This window comes from Convolutriloba macropyga, chromosome 9 (genome assembly GCF_964194025.1).
Source record: "Convolutriloba macropyga chromosome 9, txConMacr16.3, whole genome shotgun sequence".
NCBI classification, from domain to species: domain Eukaryota; kingdom Metazoa; phylum Xenacoelomorpha; order Acoela; family Convolutidae; genus Convolutriloba; species Convolutriloba macropyga.
In genome coordinates, this window is record NC_134476.1 from 2,464,637 (window position 1) to 2,488,262 (window position 23,626).

A 23,626-nucleotide genomic window follows, 5' to 3' on the forward strand; every position below is an offset into this window, starting at 1 on the left:
GAGCAATCACGCCGGATTCTTGCAGATTCTTGCAAGTGAATGATTTCGACAAAGCTTTGAGCTCATCGTAAAAATCACATAAATATATTTTCAACATTGTTTCAAAACTCAGTTACAGTCAACAGAAAAACTTTGCTTCTTGTCCTAAAGTTTCAAAATATTTTGGCCTAAAACTTGCATTTTGGAAAAAAGTTTTACTATATAAAAAACAGTTCAAAACAAGGAAGAAAAAAAATTAAATTTATTTCTTCCTTGTTTTGAGCCGAGATGTTTTGCGGTCTTTTCTACAGTAGTCGGCTTTAAAGTGTGATTACTGTTTTTGTTAAACAAAATTGACGTTTTTACAATTACACGTAAATGATTTGAAATATTAGATTGTTTTGTAACAAGAATATTTAACAACCTGGTTTTAATTTACTTGTTTAAAAAATAACTCCACAAAAAACTTAAAGGTTTTTTTTATCACTTAACGTCTTTCCTTCTGAGAAAACTGAAAAGGAATCATGTTTGGCCAAAAAGATCGCCAGAGTTATATTTACACAATCGCTTAAGGTTCCCTCCAAAGTTTTTTAAAATTTACTCCAAGAGGTGTTTTATGGTTTTTTTTCCAGAAAATTCACCACTTGAGTTAATTTCTGACTTAATATTGGATATTTCTTTTATACCATTGATGTTTTTTTACTATTATTGGCATCCTCATACTATCTCCGTACACGCTGTAAAACAATTTTTCCTGAAACACAGTACTGAATTTTTTCGAAAAGAGAAGCGAGAGTACAAATAAAAGCAAAAAAAGCCACCACAGTTTTTTTTTGTGTCCATGCTGTGCATTTTATTTATTAATAGTACGCAATTTTGCCCGATGTTTGTTGTTTTGTTTACCCGTAAGAATGCTCATAATAAACTTCGCAAACTGCGTAATGTAATTGTGCACCATTGCACTCGTAGTCATCCAATCCCAGATACTCCGGCTGTTTGCCAGGGCGACTCTGGGCCACACACATCTCGTCACGTTTGTCCAAGGTATTCCCAGGCTGTGACGCATTTCGCCAAAGTCTATCTGGCATAACTTCATTGGGGGCATCCCTATCAACGAAGAGCCTTCGCTCCTTCCGAGTTTCCTCATTCGCCTTAGTCAGAGTTCCGTTCAACTCCAAAGGCGCCGATATCTGTCTTTCCCAAGCTGTCCAGAAGCCTGCTTCAGTGTCATTCGGAAGTCCCTGCTGAATCGCCCAGTCCAATACAGCTTTGAGTTCTCTCTGTATAAAAACATATAATCCGAACTCAAGCGTCACAACATTTCAACACTTAGTAGGCGCTAATCTAAGACAAGATTGCTCATTTTTTTCGAAACCACAGTAAGCTTCAGCTGGTCTTGTATATAAGAAACGTTTTTGGTTACTCTTCGTAAAATTAGATAATGCCCCGGACTGTAAGTATTTTTGTCTCTGATTTACAGAAAAACTGGGTCTTTCTCATTGTAGCATCAATAATACTGAAGGTGTACCTTCCACCAATCAGAGACTGAGAAGACACTATTCTCTTTTAAATAGAGAGAACTCTTGTAGCTAGAGTCAGTCGATTAGTTAGATACACTATGTGTATACCTTTGACTCCTGTGCTGTTCTTATTATACACCGTAATAATAGAGATTTATGTGAAGTGTTTTATAGAGTCGGTTAGTCTTAGAGATATAGGTAAGTCTACTTCGCGCGCAGAAATAAGTAGCCCTAGCTCTTTATACCTTAAGGCTGTAAAAGGAGCCCTCTTAGGGTCTGCCTTAACTGGTGCGACTAGTGAGTTAACAAACTCTAACCGTAAAAAGAACTCACCAAAAACACCCTTTCTCTCTTGAGAAAACATTCTAGATTTAGAACAAATAATTTTCTATCCTTAATCAATAAAAAATTTAAAGAAAAGGGGAAACACAATCCCAACAAAAACAAATAAACCATATAAAACTATAAAATAAATAACAAAGGATCAATACACTGATCAGTCCTCCTCCAATTTACCGATGCATTCGGATGAGTTACAACTCGCAGTATTGAAACAACATAATGCATGTCTATTAAAAGAAGTTTTACCTTTCACAATTAAAAACTACCAACACCAAGATGAGTTGAACATGCTTTTATATACAGCAAAACAACTCAAATACCACTATTTTGCAGTAGGACACCAACCTCACCTTAATTTACAAGAAAAGGCATCACAGGTCTCACGAACCGCTTTTCTTTCATATTTAGTTGAAATTTACGGAACTCAGCATACACAAGGCTCAGTTCTTCTCATTTGTGACCCACTCACAAAGAAATATATCTCGTTAAATATATGGTCTGAAATACAACCCTCAAACAGAGAAGGAATATTTAGAATATATTCTTTCGAGTTCCTTAATTGACTTGCTTCTGCACTTAATGCAAACGCTTAACCCTCACGGAAAGAAAGCGTACACAAAATCGCAAGACAAGAAAAAGAAGAATGCACCCATCTTCTAAAAATGTATATCACCTGTGTTACAGACGCAGATTTGAGCGAGGAAGCAACATTAGACACACTAACACTTCTATCTGGGTACATACACCGATTTTAGAAAAGTCTAGTAAGACATATATTTCCAGCCACCAAATTAATAGCACAAAAGTATTCACAACTAATAAATAAACTACCAGAGACACTACAATATATATATATATATATATATATATATATATATATATATATATATATATAATCCTGACTGGTTTCCATAAAATTTTATTAACATCCCGGAGATACCATCCGAGACAATTCAAAAATTATCCATTAATCACCAGAACATTGAAATAAAAAATTATAATGCAGAAACACATCCATTTACTTGTACTAATATTCCAGAAAATACTAACACTTCTCTGGAAGCTTCACCAACTGAAAACATGGATACACTAATCCATCCTCAACACTAAGAAACACGCATGAACAAAACTGTAGAAACAGACTTCAACTCAACATTATTAGATGATGGAACATTTTTTTTCATCACATACGGTAAACACACTAATTGACCTTGAGGATAATGATCAAAATAACAACAAAAATTTTAATAACCATGCTAATAACAATTCCACAATTATTAAAACTACTAATTGCCAAAATAACCAACACAGAAAACCCGTGAACTCAACTGAATTAACACAAAGTTCAGATCCCTTAAATACAACTATAACCATACTATCAAACGTTAACACACATTTACTCCGTCTACACAGACAAAATTCAGTTCACTTTAACACTGAACCGATCATTCTAAACAATTCAATCCAACCTACACAAGGATCTAACCAAAATATTCAAATCACTCGACAACAATTAGTACTTATTGTGAGACAAATAAACTCACAAAATACACAACAAAATACCATTGCGCCAACTCCTTATTTTTTACAGGCAGCATCCACACAAACATCATCACCTGTAGTCCGTAGGAATACTCAAATGATGTATCCCTACTTGGTGGTTCTGTACCAATGCAACAAACTCTCAGACCATTTGACGGTACTGATTCCACATTTACAACAGAAGACTTTATAAATGCTATCACAGCAAATATGGTAATGACAGCAAGACCAGAGCAAACTGATTCAACATTTCATGAAGCCTGGATTCTGGAGAGAAATGCTATGATCCAAACGGCCCTAATAGGACCAGCACAACAGTGGTATTCTCATTTACCACTAGACATCAAAAAGAACTGGCAAGCTTTTTGCCGTGAATTCCAGAAAACCTTCGATAATCAACAATCGCAAACACAAGCGAAATTACTACTAGAAAGTATAACACGTGCTTCTGGCGAAAAAATAGAGACACTCGCACTCAGAATAGAACAAATGACCCGAAAAGCATATGTTAATAATGCTCCAGATATGCGAAATGCAGAAATGAACGAAGCAAGACAAGAAATAGAAGGATTCACCCATCTTCTACAAATGTTTATTATCTGTGTTACAGACGCAGATTTGAGCGAGGAAGCAACATTAGACACACTAACACTTCTATCTTGGTACATACACCGATTTTGGTAAAGTCCAGTAAGACATATATTTCCAGCCACCAAATTATAAGCACAAAAGTATCCACAACTAATAAATAAACTAACAGAGACACTACAATACATATATGATCCTGACTGGTTTCCAGAAATTTTTATTAACGTCCCGGAGATACCATCCGAGACAATTCAAAAATTATCCATTAATCACCAGAACATTGAAATTAAAAATTATAATGCAGAAACACATCCATTTACTTGTACCAATATTCCAGAAAATACTAACACTTCTCGGGAAGCTTCACCAACTGAAAACTTGGATACACTAATCCATCCTCAACTCTCAGAAACGCGCATGAACGAAACTGTAGAAACAGACTTCAACTCAACATTATTAGATGATGGAACAATTTTTTCATCACAAACGGTAAACACACTAATTGGCCTTGAGGGTAATGATCAAAATAACAACCAAAATAATAACAACCATGCTAATAACAATTCCACAATTAATAACACTACTAATTACCAAAATAACCAACACAGAAAACCCGTGAACTCATCTGAATTAACACAAAGTTCAGATCCTTTAAAAACAACTATACCCATACTACCAAACGTTAACACACCTTTACCCCGTCTACACAGACAAAATTTAGTTCACTTTAACACTAAACCGATCATTCTAAACAGTTCAATCCAACCTACACAAGGAAATAAACAAAATATTCAAATCACTCCACAACAATTAGATTTTTTGTGAGACAAATAAACTCACAAAATACACAACAAAATACCAATGCGCCAACTCCTTTTTTACAGGCAGTATCCACACAAAAACCATCACCTGTAGTCCGAAGGAATAATCAAATGATGTATCCCTACTTAGGTGGTAATGTACCAATGCAACAAACTCTCAGACCATTTGACGGTACTGATTCCACATTTACAACAGAAGACTTTATAAATGCTATCACAGCAAATATGGTAATGACAGCAAGACCAGAGCAAACTGATTCAACATTTCATGAAGCCTGGATTCTGGAGAGAAATGCTATGATCCAAACGGCCCTAATAGGACCAGCACAACAGTGGTATTCTCATTTACCACTAGACATCAAAAAGAACTGGCAAGCTTTTTGCCGTGAATTCCAGAAAACCTTCGATAATCAACAATCGCAAACACAAGCGAAATTACTACTAGAAAGTATAACACGTGCTTCTGGCGAAAAAATAAAGACACTCGCACTCAGAATAGAACAAATGACCCGAAAAGCATATGTTAATAATGCTCCAGATATGCGAAATGCAGAAATGAACGAAGCAAGACAAGAAATAGAAGGATTCACCCATCTTCTACAAATGTTTATTATCTGTGTTACAGACGCAGATTTGAGCGAGGAAGCAACATTAGACACACTAACACTTCTATCTTGGTACATACACCGATTTTGGTAAAGTCCAGTAAGACATATATTTCCAGCCACCAAATTATAAGCACAAAAGTATCCACAACTAATAAATAAACTAACAGAGACACTACAATACATATATGATCCTGACTGGTTTCCAGAAATTTTTATTAACGTCCCGGAGATACCATCCGAGACAATTCAAAAATTATCCATTAATCACCAGAACATTGAAATAAAAAATTATAATGCAGAAACACATCCATTTACTTGTACTAATATTCCAGAAAATACTAACACTTCTCTGGAAGCTTCACCAACTGAAAACATGGATACACTAATCCATCCTCAACACTAAGAAACACGCATGAACAAAACTGTAGAAACAGACTTCAACTCAACATTATTAGATGATGGAACATTTTTTTTCATCACATACGGTAAACACACTAATTGACCTTCAGGATAATGATCAAAATAACAACAAAAATTTTAATAACCATGCTAATAACAATTCCACAATTATTAAAACTAATAATTGCCAAAATAACCAACACAGAAAACCCGTGAACTCAACTGAATTAACACAAAGTTCAGATCCCTTAAATACAACTATAACCATACTACCAAACGTTAACACACATTTACTCCGTCTACACAGACAAAATTCAGTTCACTTTAACACTAAACCGATCATTCTAAACAGTTCAATCCAACCTACACAAGGAAATAAACAAAATATTCAAATCACTCCACAACAATTAGATTTTTTGTGAGACAAATAAACTCACAAAATACACAACAAAATACCAATGCGCCAACTCCTTTTTTACAGGCAGTATCCACACAAACACCATCACCTGTAGTCCGAAGGAATAATCAAATGATGTATCCCTACTTAGGTGGTAATGTACCAATGCAACAAACTCTCAGACCATTTGACGGTACTGATTCCACATTTACAACAGAAGACTTTATAAATGCTATCACAGCAAATATGGTAATGACAGCAAGACCAGAGCAAACTGATTCAACATTTCATGAAGCCTGGATTCTGGAGAGAAATGCTATGATCCAAACGGCCCTAATAGGACCAGCACAACAGTGGTATTCTCATTTACCACTAGACATCAAAAAGAACTGGCAAGCTTTTTGCCGTGAATTCCAGAAAACCTTCGATAATCAACAATCGCAAACACAAGCGAAATTACTACTAGAAAGTATAACACGTGCTTCTGGCGAAAAAATAAAGACACTCGCACTCAGAATAGAACAAATGACCCGAAAAGCATATGTTAATAATGCTCCAGATATGCGAAATGCAGAAATGAACGAAGCAAGACAAGAAATAGAAGGATTCACCCATCTTCTACAAATGTTTATTATCTGTGTTACAGACGCAGATTTGAGCGAGGAAGCAACATTAGACACACTAACACTTCTATCTTGGTACATACACCGATTTTGGTAAAGTCCAGTAAGACATATATTTCCAGCCACCAAATTATAAGCACAAAAGTATCCACAACTAATAAATAAACTAACAGAGACACTACAATACATATATGATCCTGACTGGTTTCCAGAAATTTTTATTAACGTCCCAGAGATACCATCCGAGACAATTCAAAAATTATCCATTAATCACCAGAACATTGAAATTAAAAATTATAATGCAGAAACACATCCATTTACTTGTACCAATATTCCAGAAAATACTAACACTTCTCGGGAAGCTTCACCAACTGAAAACTTGGATACACTAATCCATCCTCAACTCTCAGAAACACGCATGAACGAAACTGTAGAAACAGACTTCAACTCAACATTATTAGATGATGGAACAATTTTTTCATCACAAACGGTAAACACACTAATTGGCCTTGAGGGTAATGATCAAAATAACAACCAAAATAATAACAACCATGCTAATAACAATTCCACAATTAATAACACTACTAATTACCAAAATAACCAACACAGAAAACCCGTGAACTCATCTGAATTAACACAAAGTTCAGATCCTTTAAAAACAACTATACCCAAACTACCAAACGTTAACACACCTTTACCCCGTCTACACAGACAAAATTTAGTTCACTTTAACACTAAACCGATCATTCTAAACAATTCAATCCAACCTACACAAGGAAATAAACAAAATATTCAAATCACTCCACAACAATTAGATTTTTTGTGAGACAAATGAACTCACAAAATGCACAACAAAATACCAATGCGCCAACTCCTTTTTTACAGGCAGTATCCACACAAACACCATCACCTGTAGTCCGAAGGAATAATCAAATGATGTATCCCTACTTAGGTGGTAATGTACCAATGCAACAATCTCTCAGACCATTTGACGGTACTGATTCCACATATACAACAGAAGACTTTTTAAATGCTATCACAGCAAATATGGTAATGACAGCAAGACCAATGCAAACTGATTCACCCTTTCATGAAGCCTGGATTCTGAAAAGAATTGCTATGATCCAAACGGCCCTAATAGGACCAGCACAACAGCGGTATTCACCTTTACCACTAGATGTCAAAAAGAACTGGCAAGCTTTTTGCCGTGAATTCCAGAAAAGCTTCGATGATCAACAATCGGAAACACAAGCGAAATTACTACTAGAAAGTATAACACGTGCTTCTGGCAAAAAAATAAAGAAACTCGCACTCAGAATAGAACAAATGACCCGAAAAGCATATGTTAATAATGCTCCAGATATGCGAAATGCAGAAATGAACGAAGCACTCGTTAAAGCACTCGATCCACAATTAGCACGAATAGCACTAAAAAGGATTGCAAAAAATCACAAATCAACCGCATTGGAACCGCAGCTTCCATTTGCACAGTTAGTTGAAAAAATCAATCAAGAAGATATTACGAGAACACATATTGATTGACACATATTGGATACAAATTCTACTCTTTCCACCCCAATTAATAATCTCGCACTCGAGATACATAATCTTACAATAGATGATGTACATGCAATGGAACAAGATATTGCTCACGGAATCAATGTAGTACGACACAAGTACTCATATGATCCAAATTTCAATGGAAAACCACTTTTTTAAAAATTTTGCAAAAAAATTCACGTTCAGGACATTGTATCTCCACATGCCCTGAAAAACGAGATACAAAATCATTAGATAAACCAAATTTTCAAAAACAAACCTTTAATCAAGCCATGAAAGGAAATCAAAATCTTCCAAATAGACAAATCACATCAAATAATATGACAGTTAAACCACTACCGTTTTCATACCGCTCCCGTAGTAATTGCAGGGAACACCGAAACAATTCTCGACACAGAAGCCAAAATAAGTTTCCACAAAAGTAATTCGAAACCTTATTATGGAAATAGTAATTTCAAACAACCCAGTAGAAATGGTTCATCCTACCCACGATCAAATTTCCAATCAAATACAAAAAGTAATTCTAGACCACAATCACCTCACTATAATAGAGATGGAAATCGTTCACGACAATGATTCTCATGAAATAGACTTCGAAACGTTAGAAATAACATAAATTCCTTATTAGACCAAGAAAAATTAGACAATACCACATCTAATACTGAAAATGCTGAAACACAAAATACTTCGGACGAGACACTTCTCGAACAACAATTTAACGAACTTATTCTAGAATTGAATAATGACACGCAAGACGAACATTTTAATTGTCAAGAAGAATGTAACACTCTCACAGAAGAGTACATTCTTTCAACCTCTTGTAAAAATAATATATGGCTGCTACCACTCACAATATATACACAGCAAACACCAGATTATAAGAAAACAATCTCCCACCACACTTAGAAATAGATTTTCTATTGGATTCAGGTGCAACACTCAATATTTTAAACACCGATACTTGGAGTGAAATAAAAGGATACCACAAATTACAATTTAAACCATCAACATTTGTTCTCTCAGCAGCAAATAATTCGAATTTACACTCGAACGGAACTATAAAACTCACATTATACCCGGATATAACAGAAAATAGAAACCTTAAAAATACATCGTTCACACTCACATTTCACGTATCAAATACAAAATTCAATATTCTAGGTACACCTTTCCTAGAGAAATATGTAGATTCAATAAAATGCTCGTCTCACACATTAGAGATTAACCATAATAATGATAAAAAAAATCGTTAAAATTCTATGAATCGTCGGTTAAACCACCTCCATATTGTTGACGACTGTTTCGACTAATTAGCGATCAATTGATCTACTTTACACCTTTTGAACACCGAGTACTAACATACTCTTTAACTGCATATGAATGCAAAAATAAAAATGCAAGCGGCACTATTCTTTACGTATCAGATTTTTCGTTCGAACCACTACGGAAAAATATGATTTTCTCTATAATGGATATAAAAAATCTCGAATACCCCTATCAATCATTCATCCAAACTCTAATACATAATCCCCTAAATCACCCTCTAACACTCGTTAAAGGATTAATTGGATATGCACAACAAGATATTTCCCTTAGTGACTACCAAACCACAAAATATCGCATAAATGAACTCACAGAATTCATGGATGCTTATACTTCAAACTACCTCATCCAAGGTACATTGGAAACACTTAAAAGTTGTACTGTCTAAACCTCACTAAACAACAAGAACAAGAATATAGAACACAACAGAAAAAATTCGCTATACCATTTGCAGTCACAAAATTCACTGAAACAGACAGAGAATTTCTCACTAACTCCTCAAACAATTCAAAAATTGCTATGCCACATCAAAATTTGATGTTGGCAAAGTCAAAGTTGAATTAAATCTACCTTTAAAGGCTACAGCTATCTTCAAGAAACAAAGAGCCACGCGTATTCCACTACAATTACAAGGCAGAGTACAACATTTATTAGATATACTAACACATTCTGATATCATAGCACCCGTAAATACAGATTCTTTAACTACTGGAAACACATTCATAAACCCAGCAATCATCCTCAAAAAAGGGGAATCACTAAAACTTGTGTTAGACACCCGTCAACTAAACACTATGATTGACGAAACGAAATTTAGTTGGCCTATAGAACCAATACAAGTTAATTTAACACGAATTAAAGGACCTATCTTCTCCATAGCTGACATGAACAGTGCATACAATCAAACGCCACTATATAGACCATCACAACGACTCACTAATTTTGTAATTCCTGGACAACAATACTGTTTTAAACGTTTATTTTATGGTATTTCTACTGGCCCAGCAGCCTTCTGATCTTTCCTGAGTAGTGTTTTTAAACCACTAATACGCAAAAACAAAAAAATCGCTTATTTGGATGATGTTTTTATCCAAGATACAACACCAGTTGAAATGCTCAAAACACTCACCCAGTATCAAATAATATTAAAAAATGAAAACATTAAAGCTGCCCCACACAAATCTTTCTTTTTCCTGGATTCAGTTAAATTTCTAGGACATCAAATTCAAAATAACGACATACATCCACTCAAATCAAAAATTGATGGATTCTTAAAATTACAACCACCTAAAAAGAAAAAGGAAATTCAAACTATGTTGGATTCCTCACCTTCATTGCTAAATATATACATAATCTAGAAGTCATCTTTAGACCCTTTTATCTCCAACTCCGAGACACCACAGATTTTAAACGGACTCCCGAGTTGCAACAAACATTTGATTGAATCAAAAAGGAACTTACGAACGGAACACTCCGTCTCGCAATCCCAAATTCAGAAAAACCTTTCTATATCCTTTGTGACACTTCCAATTACGGTATTGGAGCCGCACTTTTACAGAAAAACCAATTTGGGAAAATGGAACTAGTTTCGGCAAATTCTCGCCTATTGTCCACCACAGAACTTAGACTCTACACCATTCTTCGCGAATGCTCAGCCATTATCTACGCACTTTCAGAATAAGAATTCCTTATTCAGGGATCTAAACACCCAATAATATTTTACACAGACCACAAACCAATCTTTCCGATTTATCTACAAATAAAAGACAATTACTTTAAAGTAGAAAACGACCTCTACCTACCTCATTCATATCATGAATTCAAAACTAAACCACAACCTCTGGATAATATACATCAACTAAAGCAAAACTATTCACCTCCAGAAATATACCACATAATACAACACACGGATGTTACACTTAATACCAATAAAACAGAACCGCTCCAAGAATTTAATCATGACGCGACATACGCAAAACTTATAAACACTATCAAATTTTCAATACCTGCAATGGATGATTTTATCCCAAAATCTCCAACACTCTACAAATTCTTCTATAATAAAAATACAGAATTAAACCAAACACTTCTTTACGAAACCCAACAACAAGATTCAGTAATTAGACAATTTTTACTTTGGAAAAAATATAAAAATTTCCCCCACCCTATCACTAACAATTCGAGCTAACAAAGGTTTGCTACATTATTATCGCCGATTTCATAATTTATGTATTAATGAAAAAAATAATCTTTTATTTTTCATACAAGAGACGAAACCGCCAAAAATTTGTCTACTCTCTCTTATTTTACTGTTTTTCACAATGCACACACCCATGACCTTTCGGGCCATCCGTGTCGTGAAAAAACACACGCAACAATTATAGAAACCTATATTTTCCCAAATGTTAAAACTTGCACAGCAATACTTACACAAGATTGCCTGAATTGCCAAACCAACAAACCCATGCCAAAACTCTTAATGGCACCACAACAGCCATTTTTAGAAGTTTAACAATACTTCAACCACCGTATTTCATTGGATACGAAAGGCCCAATCTCTCCGTCTTCGGATGGCAACTCATACGTTTATGTAACCGTAGATGCATTTACACACTACGTTGTTCTCCACCCCTCACCCAAAAACGATGCAAATAACGCACATACAATATTCTTTGATCATTGACCTGTTAAATTTGAATACCAGATATCTTGGTAACAGTTAACAGAAATTAAAATATTAACGGAGAATTCGCACAAACCACGTACACCATACGCACCGTGGTCTAAGGGACTCGTTGAAAATAGTAATCGCCAATTGAATAAAATTCTACGTACAGTCTTAGACTCACAATATGACACGTGGTCACAGAAAGTAAAAGTTTTTCTATTTGCTTATAATTCAAAAGTTCGCACAAACATGAATCTCTCACCATTTGAATTGGTATTTGGCCATAAACCAAAGAAACCAATAATGTTCAATCTATCTTCCACTACAGATAGTTTTGGAAATTGGAAGCCTTCAGAACATTCACTTTGTAATTCCTTCCCTCAACATACGGATACAGACCATCCAGGTCATCATCCTCAAATTAAAAAATTGCAGAAAGGAACCTTTGCAAATTGGTTTCTTAATCGCGCAAAAATACACTCAGAAGTCTATAATGAAGTACATAATTATTTAAATCAGAACAAACATTTAAGCACATTTATAAATCGCCGATTTGGAACGGGCTAACCACTCAAAATAAACACTTATGTTTTAATCGTAAACAAAGCCACACAAATTGGCATATCCAAAACGATCCAACCCCAAAAAATTGAACCTTATAAAATTATTGACACCCCCACGTTGGTCACTTATAAATCAGAAGATTTTACTGGTAAACAAATCACCCGACATAGAAGTAATATTGTACCATATTATCCCAAAGAACTCTTCCTTCAAGAACAAATGGAGAAATCACTATAAAAACTTATAAACACTATCAAATTTTCAATACCTGCAATGGATGATTTTATCCCAAAATCTCCAACACTCTACAAATACTTCTATAAAGAAAATACAGAATTAAACCAAACACTTCTTTACGAAACCCAACAACAAGATTCAGTAATCAGACAATTTTTACTTTGGAAAAAATATAAAAATTTCCCCCCACCCTATCACTAATAATTCGAGCTAACAAAGGTTTGCTACATTATTATCGCCGATTTCATAAATTATGTATTAATGAAAACAATAATCTTTTATATTTCATACAAGAGACGAAACCACCAAAAATTTGTCTACTCTCTCTTATTTTACTGTTTTTCACAATGCACACACCCATGACCTTTCGGGCCATCCGTGTCGTGAAAAAACACACGCAACAATTATAGAAACCTATTATTTCCCAAATGTTAAAACTTGGACAGCAATACTTACACAAGATTGCCTGAATTGCCAAACCAACAAACCCATGCCAAAACTCTTAATGGCACCACAACAGCCATTTTTAGAAGTTTAACAATACTTCAACCACCGTATTTCATTGGATACGAAAGGCCCAATCTCTCCGTCTTCGGATGGCAACTCATACGTTTATGTAACCGTAGATGCATTTACACACTACGTTGTTCTCCACCCCTCACCCAAAAACGATGCAAATAACGCACATACAATATTCTTTGATCATTGACCTGTTAAATTTGAATACCAGATATCTTGGTAACAGTTAACAGAAATTAAAATATTAACGGAGAATTCGCACAAACCACGTACACCATACGCACCGTGGTCTAAGGGACTCGTTGAAAATAGTAATCGCCAATTGAATAAAATTCTTCGTACAGTCTTAGACTCACAATATGACACGTGGTCACAGAAATTAAAAGTTTTTCTATTTGCTTATAATTCAAAAGTTCGCACAAACATGAATCTCTCACCATTTGAAATGGTATTTGGCCATAAACCAAAGAAACCAATAATGTTCAATCTATCTTCCACTACAGATAATTTTGGAAATTGGAAGCCTTCAGAACATTCACTTTGTAATTCCTTCCCTCAACATACGGATACAGACCATCTAGGTCATCATCCTCAAATTAAAAAATTGCAGAAAGAAACCTTTGCAAATTGGTTTCTTAATCGTGCAAAAATACACTCAGAAGTCTATAATGAAGTACATAGTTATTTAAATCAGAACAAACATTTAAGCACATTTATAAATCGCCGATTTGGAACGGGCTAACCACTCAAAATAAACACTTATGTTTTAATCGAAAACAAAGCCACACAAATTGGCATATCCAAAACGATCCAACCCCAAAAAATTGAACCTTATAAAATTATTGACACCCCCACGTTGGTCACTTATAAATCAGAAGATTTTACTGGTAAACAAATCACCCGACATAGAAGTAATATTGTACCATATTATCCCAAAGAACTCTTCCTTCAAGAACAAATGGAGAAATCCTTCTCGGATAATTCACTTTTAAAATTGCAACCTAAAAAGCCATCGCTTACCAAGCAAAAGTCTGTCTCGCTTAGTCTAGCCATACCAAATACACCATCCACAGATAACCCTTCCCCCCAATCACCTTGTAACCCGTCTGAAATACCCGAACACACTTCGGAAAATTAAACTACAAGGGATAATCGTCTTCGACGACAACCACTAAAAGACTACAGAATTTTTATACCACAATCCTAAATTTCGGCTTCCCTAACAACGAGCAAATAAAAACATTCTTACATTACTTTTAAACTACACAATACACCACTCTTCTCGCTTTAAATAGCCGAACACAATTTAGCATAACACCTAAAATAGCTACTAAATAAACATTCACTAAAAATACACTTCCCTCGTTCTCCTATACGAGAAGGATAATTCAAATAGTTCTTTCACCCCTCTCCCCCGTAATACAATTACTTTCACTGGGAAAAATAATTATCCTCCTTAGATTAGTAAACAAAGCACACGGACTATCTCTTCACCTGCTACCCTAGCAGAACCTCAAAAACCCCTCCATCAGGAAATGAAAAGGAGGAAAATACGAACCATTCCCCCGATAATAATAAAAAGGACATTAACTAAAAATCAAGTGAATAACCGACCCACAGCTCGGTCTGGGAATAATTCTCTAATCTCATTTATTTGCCAAGATATGATTCGTTAACTTTTTTTGCACCCAAATGAAAAGTCGTGGTCAAGCAAAATCGTATCGTCTAAAATCACTTCACACTCAACCACTCTCTCAACCTAGTTGCTCTCTTCTCTCTCTACAAAACTCCAGAATCACTATCTCCGTTCTCACTCTCTTTCTACTCTTTCTAACTTTCTCTTCACTATTTCTAACACTCATCACTCTTTTTAAACTCTATTTTCAAGCTCTTTCAAATCATTCCACTTCGTCAATAATCCTAAAAAGAACTGTCGCACAGCACAGTTCTTCCACCAGTGATCAGTAAAGACTTGCTTCAATCTACACAAAATAGTGACACAACCCGCCCACCTCTAATACAACTTTCAGTCTCACAGAACTGAAAAAAATTCCAATTCCAACTTTAAACAGGTATGCACATAACTTCCTAACACATTGGAAGTCCTATTTAAAAAAACACCTTACGCAGACGCCTTTAGATATATTCAAAATTTTAAACCTAAAGAGGTTCTTTTTCAAGATACCTTTTATAATCTTGATCACATATTATGTTCACACACTTTTTGTGAATGAGTTTTTTATATTAGTAATTTTAATAACGAGCACATCGCTCTCTTCTCTCTACCAATTTTTCCACCACAAGCCACACCGAAACTCTCAGAGATTTTATATACAGATATTGTCTACACTGGTAATCTTGACGCTATCCCAGCCTCATATGAAATAAAATATATCAAAGAACTTCTAAAATTAGATGAACAATACCAACAACTCGTCAAACTACAACAACCCAGTAAATAAAGTTAAATATCCACAAATTATCTTTTCATTTGAGAGAAAAGATTATACTATCGCCGAATTAAGAACAGTTTTTTCCTCTGTTTTTTTAAATCTCATCTATCTCCACAATGTCATCCCACCAGAGTCACCCCGCGCAGCAATCCGCGTAAGTGTACCCACTTTAAATCTCTTGATAATTGTAATACCCACTTCTACTCACTATAAAGCTTATTATTGTGATAATTGCCCCGCTCTGGGCCAAAAATTATTGTCATAATTGCGCCCTCCAGTCAACAACCCAACACTAACCCAAGTGCTACCACAGTCTCAGAATCATCTAGTTGCTCATACAGCGAAGCAACTAAACAATCAACACCCAAAAAGTCATCATTTAGGCTCTTTAAGAAAAAGTCACAAGCACAAGAAACGGAGGAACACCCCTACTCAGTCATTACTACTGACAAATCTACAGATAGACCTCGTCCTACTGGACACTCTCCCCCACTTTACACCACAATCGGTAATCCCATATCCCCCCATAAAAATTAAAACGCAAATACACCAAACGCAAGCGCAACAACACCAAATAAATACACAATCTCTATTACCATATTCTGGTTTTCTTCCAAATACAACACTTCCTCCACCTGTGTTAATACCTGCTCCTCCACGAGCACCACAACCCGAATTACTTCATTATTCTAACACACCACAATTCTCCACAAAACCTATAAATTTTGCAAACACTGATAAAACTCTTAGTTCAGAATTGCCACAGCCAATTCATACTGTTTCACATATTAACGACACTACACATGATATTAGCCTACTTTCTGACATTTCTATTTCTGATTCAACCAGTTCTCAAATCTCTTCGCCTACTCCTTCACAAATTGCAAGCAACCCATTTAATCCACCCCAAGGACCGGTAACAAAATTTGAACGTTTATTGTCACAAGCACATTGGAATCACTCATTTAATATGGTCAATTCATCAGCCTTTTTTCAAAATTCTATACCATTAAGCTTTACCGGCACACCGTCAGTTATTAACTTAAGTTCAAATACACCCACTCCTGATCCAGATCAACACTTCCACCACTTTATTGGAAAACATCCAGATACAACCAGAACTTACCCAACATTACCGCTAAAAATTGATAATAAGTTTATTGTTCCCCCACCCGCCCTTTTTGGGGACCATAATAACGGTGAACAATTACATAATTGGGCTAAACAACGGATTTCTAAGTCATACAAAATAACACCTGTACAGAAACTTAGAACTTATAAATTACTAAAACAGTCAAAAATCATTTTCTCTGTTGAGATTGTTGTCGAACAAGACAAACTCATTTTTCACCCACAAGCTGCAGCACCACCCATTTTTTGAGTAAAAACTAACCCACCACCCTTTATCTGCCAAGAAATACGCTATAAATTTGATAGATATACAAAAAACACCGCTGGCTATTTTTTTTCTATAACCCATACTCTGTTCTCTCATACACATGTCCACTGCAAAATTAATTTACATCCTCATTAACTTATTCTTTTCATTTCCACTTCCAATTAAACAACCAATAAAAGTTGATTAACATAATATTTCAACATCAAAAACAGGCATACATGACCTAGTTGTAACACATTATGATTGTTCCACAAAGCATATCACAAATATGCAGTATTATAAACTCAACAAAATTGGCGAATGCAAGATCAAACCAGCTGATTTTCAAATCCTCCCGCACAAGTACAGATATTTTCACAAATACGCACATTACAAGTACGTGCATACGCCATACAAGCTCAGTGACAAGGAAAGCTTCTGACACAAAATTTCACTCAAACGAGGTTTTCGGTTTGATCACGATAATTGGTATGTTAATAACATGGAATGACCTTTCTTGCCCACAGAAATTGAAGCTCGTAGAGATCTTGCACGGATTGGTCTCATAAGCAAAAACCATTACCACCCACAAATAATACAATTTGATATCTTAGACTATCCTCGTTGGCAAGCAAATATTGAAGAAGAACAGGGTCGTTTTCAATTAGACCGTTATCGACCTTTTGCCTTCCAACACGGAAGTATGGTTTATAACCCCCGTGATCATAATTGGATCCCTAATGCCACAGATAATCCTTGGGCTAACTGTCCCGGAAAAAACCCAGAACACGAATATCATGTCATCCACACACTAGGATGGTCATTACAATAAACAATCATTACTCTCACTTTTGATGTCGCCACAGAACGCATGTAATATGACAAAGTTCGCATCAATTGTGATATAGAACGAGGTCACTGTCCTCCAAATCACGCTATTCAAGCTATCATTATTTGGGAACCTGAAAATCACTGTAGAATTTTTGATGTTGGAAGATCACATCCACGAATGATCAAATTCCAAAAACGATATTTTATAGCAACACTCGAAAGCAATGAAACTTCAAGTGGCCACAAACACATGCCACATATGTATTCAAGCCGTTTTCAAAAACACCTCTTTGATGAATCAGCACTCTCCAGATTTGAAGTTCTCACAAAACCACTCTATAAATGCAATGAAGACCGCCCGTACTACGCAACACAGTATCAAGATATTTTCATACAATACCGCGAAGGTTTTAATTTTGTCTCGGGAAGACCATCACCCGATTTTGATAATACACGTGTAACAGTGCCGGATGGACCACCCCCTTAACACCTTATACAAAAGCTAATATCCGCGATGGATATGTCATCCCCCACGAATCAAAACTATACCGCAAATCGGAAAAATACGAACTTTTCCGAAAACAAATTTGGTTTGGCGCAGTTCACCCTAATGTTCAAATAGATGCCAAACTTGATTAAATGATAAGTCGAGTCTTACTCGAAATGGATCACACCAATCTAAGTATTTACAAGAAACTATGTGACTTAGACCGTGATTTAAAACAAACCGCTTTTGTATTACTAACACAAAAATTCCCCTTCGTTGGCTATGTTATCACAGGCCAGCGACAAACGTTCGCTACACTCAAAAGTCAAAATGTTATCTCACTCTTTCAATGTAAAGTTTTTTCATCACCTTTATATGTACTAGAAAACCAATGTTTTGAACGTTTACCCTTATACTATCAGAATAAATTATAATTTGTCGACCAAGTCACCCGAAAGATCTTTCCCTGGTCTATCAAAGCACCATGTAAATCAGATAATTTTGATCAACAAATTTCACTTGACGCAGACGGCGATGACACATATGACTTAACACTACCCAATTAAGCCGCGAAACCCCGTTAAAACTTTCACGCCTGACGAAGTTGAAAAAGGCTTCACCCACGCCGATTTTACCGCGCAAGAACTTGGCATATGTAGTCAATACGACTGGATTAAGTCAATAGATAAGATGAAATTTAACCAATTAGTTGATGACGCAGCGGAGAAATTTGAAGTAGCACAAGCAGTAAATATTTGCAGATCTCGCAAAAACAAGCACAGCTACAAGCACAAATTTTCACAATTACGCACCGAATATAACAATTATTTTAACAAACTCTTTATTAACGGCAAAGATTACACTCTCCGCCAATTAGACTGGCATGATTTAATCAACGGCAACTGTTTAAAAGAATCCGTAATTGGAATCTTCGGATACCCATGGTACGTATTAAAAGAAATAGCCATTTTATGGACTATATTTAATCTCTTACAGTGCTTTTTTGGTCTATTTCGTAGTGCATTAAACACCTACAATTTAAAGTCGCTTTTAGGACCCAATATCACATTGGCTAAGATTTTTGCTTCTGGATTATTTGGAGTGTTTTCACAAACAAAATTTCATGTATTACAACTAGATTCAACAAAATATAAACCAACGTCCCCTAAAAAACGACGAAAACACTCAGTCGACAGTTGCACCCCACGCTCTCAACATGAATTGAGTCTATTACACAAAAATTTCGAAAACTTCTACAATAAATTCTCAACTCCCGCACACAATCATTCGAACAAAAGAACCATCTCTACTCTACCAGTTTCCATATATCAATGTTATGAAACTCCTATTAATTCACGCATGAAACCAGACTTTCAATCTTTACATCTGCACACTTTCCAACCAAATATACTTAAACGTTCACACGAATTTTTTCTTTCACATGATTCTATTGAAAAAGATCCGGACTATCAGGAAATACCGAAAGATCTCCTCTTTAACCCTCCTAGCACTAGGATTTAACACTCTTTTGTTTTAGCGACTCCACTGCAGTGCCTACTCACCAAGAAGGAGGCTCGCCGATCCCTCCAAATGTTAACCCCACAGCATATGACCTCATCAGTCTGGAGGTCGATGATATCCTCCCATCACCTCTCACTCCGTTGGTACTGCACCCGACAGTACCCGAACCTGTTTGCAAAATGCAAACACCCGCCCTCTTCACGATGGCACAAGCATCCCCACAGCCACAGTCTGTGGACACTGCCAATTATGCGCGGGTGACCCCACTGCCTTCAGCCGCCACCTCCTCATCGAGCTCAGGTGAACTCCACCTGTGTATTGACAGCGATGCGAGCTCACTCTCAGTACTAATAGGACTACACAGCTCGTCACAAGAGCCACTCCCCCAGGGAAACAGCCAGGCGCCCCCACCACCTTCATCCTTAGTTGCACACACCGCAACTCCCACGACGCAACATCCCCCTCACTCGACTAACATCTGTTGGGCTGATGAAGTCGAGAAATCTGGGACATCGACACCAGAGACCGTCATTCCCAACTGGGTTTTCTCTGGCAGAGTTCGTGGACCACAACCAAGTTCTGAACCACTGGTGTACCCGCCGCCAGTTATGCCCACACCACAAACACACCGTCCACCCGTATCCTCACCGCGGTACGGGCCCACTATTCCACCTCTCAGGTCTCGACAAACCTTACCCAACCGCCCACCTATGACCGACCCACATCCACGAACAATTATCCGTGCACAGACCCCTCACCCAGAAGACGCCCTCGGGCCACAACATAGGAGATCTTGCCTGTACGATCTTCACCCGTGCAGGCTTCACAATCACCTGCCCGATATCAAGCGAGCCCTTCTAGAGGCTCACAGCCCTCATCATCTCGTGGTCGAGGAAACCCATTTGCTCCGACACAAGGCATCCCTCACAGATCTCAAGGACCAAATTTCCGGTTCCATGAATTCACCAACCGTCTCGGCATGAATACTTTGCAATGTATTCATGTGCCAGAGAGAATAAACTACACCTCAACTCCACCGCAACACACGCTAAAAACCACGGCCAGTTCTTGTTCTCTTGGACAGCCAGAGAACGAATACGTTCAAGAAGGAAGGGATAAGGACTTGCCGCTAGAGTGCCTTCACTTCCCTATTAATTCTCGATTCACAGAACGATTTTGGCATCTGTTCAAGTACTTCTTTGCTCTTGCAGATCGCCCAAATGACTATCTCAATACCTTCTTCACACGAGACACAGCGCCGTACAAGATCTATCCGAAATACGAACCGTTCTATCTCCAGTTCGGATTTCTACACCCTACACAGATGGATGTGAATAATACGACTCACAAAGTCAATCGTGTGAAAATGTTGCACACCATTCACAACTATTTGTTTGTAAAACATCATTTTCACCACACGAATCCACTCATCCATATGAATTCGCGTCTACAATACGCGAATACAAAGCTCACATCACCTTATTATATGAACTAGAGTTACATCATCAAGTCAAATTTTTGTGCGGGCACACTTCGAAACTTCGATCCGATCAAAAATTATTTCATCTTCTCCCCACTCTCCTCCAAGACGAATCGTCCCATCCTTGTCCCCATAGAATATCTCCAATGTGTAGAAGGAGGTTCCACGAAGTGCACCTACGGGCACAGCTTCAACCTCATCTACAGGGACTGGATGGTACACAAACTAAACGAACGTCAAACAAGAGGAGCAACGGATCCTAAGCCACCTTCTGGCGTTACAGCCACAATGTAACGCTGATCTGTACCCTCGAGCCCTTGCTGTTTGTCTGGCACGGGACCCGGAATATCTCGCCTTTTTCAATGATCCAGAAAACAGAGCCCCGGACTTTGAATTTGAATTCCGGACGTAGGCCACAGTCCTACACCACACTTGGGCTCACCGACCCAGAAAACCCATAGAGACTTACTGATCTCGCAAAACCTTCACTAAATTTTTATATTTTTTAACCTTATCTCTCTTTGTTTTCTCTATTCACAATTTCTCTTTCTCTTCTCTCATTATAATTTCTCTTTCTGAATTTATCCTTTCTACATACTTTTTTATCCACATGAATGAAAATAGGATCAGTTCTTTTCTTCTTTTCCCCGGTCGGGACTTACACAGAAAGTATTAAATCTCACAAATATGATTTAATAAAGGAGGGTAGCTCACACTGCAGCTAAATAGATGGATTTCCACCAGAAGGTAAGCTGGCAAATCCGACTGGGTCAAACTTGTACCAGGTGGAGATAAAACAGAAATCTCCTCGTACAAACCAAACAGAGACTACCAACTACAAGCGATCCTCCAACTGGGAATAAACCCTCACCACAAGTCAGTGAGAGCAGTTGGGCATACACAAACATGATAGACGTCACTGGCCAGCACACCCTGTAACTGGCACACTTACTGGTTCCCCAAAAAGGACGAACCTCTTCACTGACGACAATAGTCACTACTTCACTGACAGGGATCTCAGACGACGACACAAGTCACACCCCACATTAGGAGGGACACAACTCTACACACACTCTACTCTACTCTTCAACGAGGATGACACCTTCTACGTATTTCTGCTACAACTCACAAATTCGGATTTGAAACTCTCAACCCCAGATGGATGTAGCAGCAATAACACTGAAGGTGTACCTTCCACCAATCAGAGACTGAGAAGACACTATTCTCTTTTAAATAGAGAGAACTCTTGTAGCTAGAGTCACTCGATTAGTTAGATACACTATGTGTATACCTTGGACTCCGGTGCTATGCTTATTATACACCGTAATAATAGAGATTTATTTTAAGTGTTTTATAGAGTCGGTTAGTCTTAGAGATATAGGTAAGTCTACTTCGCGCGCAGAAATAAGTAGCCCTAGCTCTTCATGCCTTAAGGCCGTAAAAGGAGCCCTCTTCGGGTCTGCCTTATAATTAACACCACCCCACCCCCACCTCCCCCGCCCCATTAAATTATAACCCCCCATTGTGGTATAGTTACCATGATTTGGAGGGGGGCTATAAGTTATCTGACCACTTAGCTGAGGGGGCTATAATGGTAAAGACCCGAAAAACTCGTACTGTTTCAGTACCGTGGGCATCTTATGCTCGTTTTTTGGCAATAAAGAGTTTATTACAGTTCAACGAAAAAAAGTATCCCAGTTCACGATCCCTTTCGTCTTGTCACATTCTGCAGTTCAAAAGGATTATGTTCCCCGGAGTCTTGTGACAGAGCATTTACCCGGGTTGA

The 23,626-nt window shown here is 37.0% G+C and overlaps 1 protein-coding gene across 1 annotated transcript in view; it reads right to left on the reverse strand.

Annotated features, from left to right (window-relative positions):
• Nucleotides 1-740: 740 nt before the first annotated feature.
• LOC142345960 (uncharacterized) overlaps nucleotides 741-23,626 on the reverse strand; it is a 41,626-nt gene continuing 18,740 nt past the window's right edge. The window contains exon 3 of the mRNA XM_075398425.1: nucleotides 741-1,259. Coding sequence (XP_075254540.1) covers nucleotides 879-1,259 — 381 coding nt within the window. The 3' untranslated portion in view covers nucleotides 741-878. The remainder of the gene's footprint in view (nucleotides 1,260-23,626) is intronic.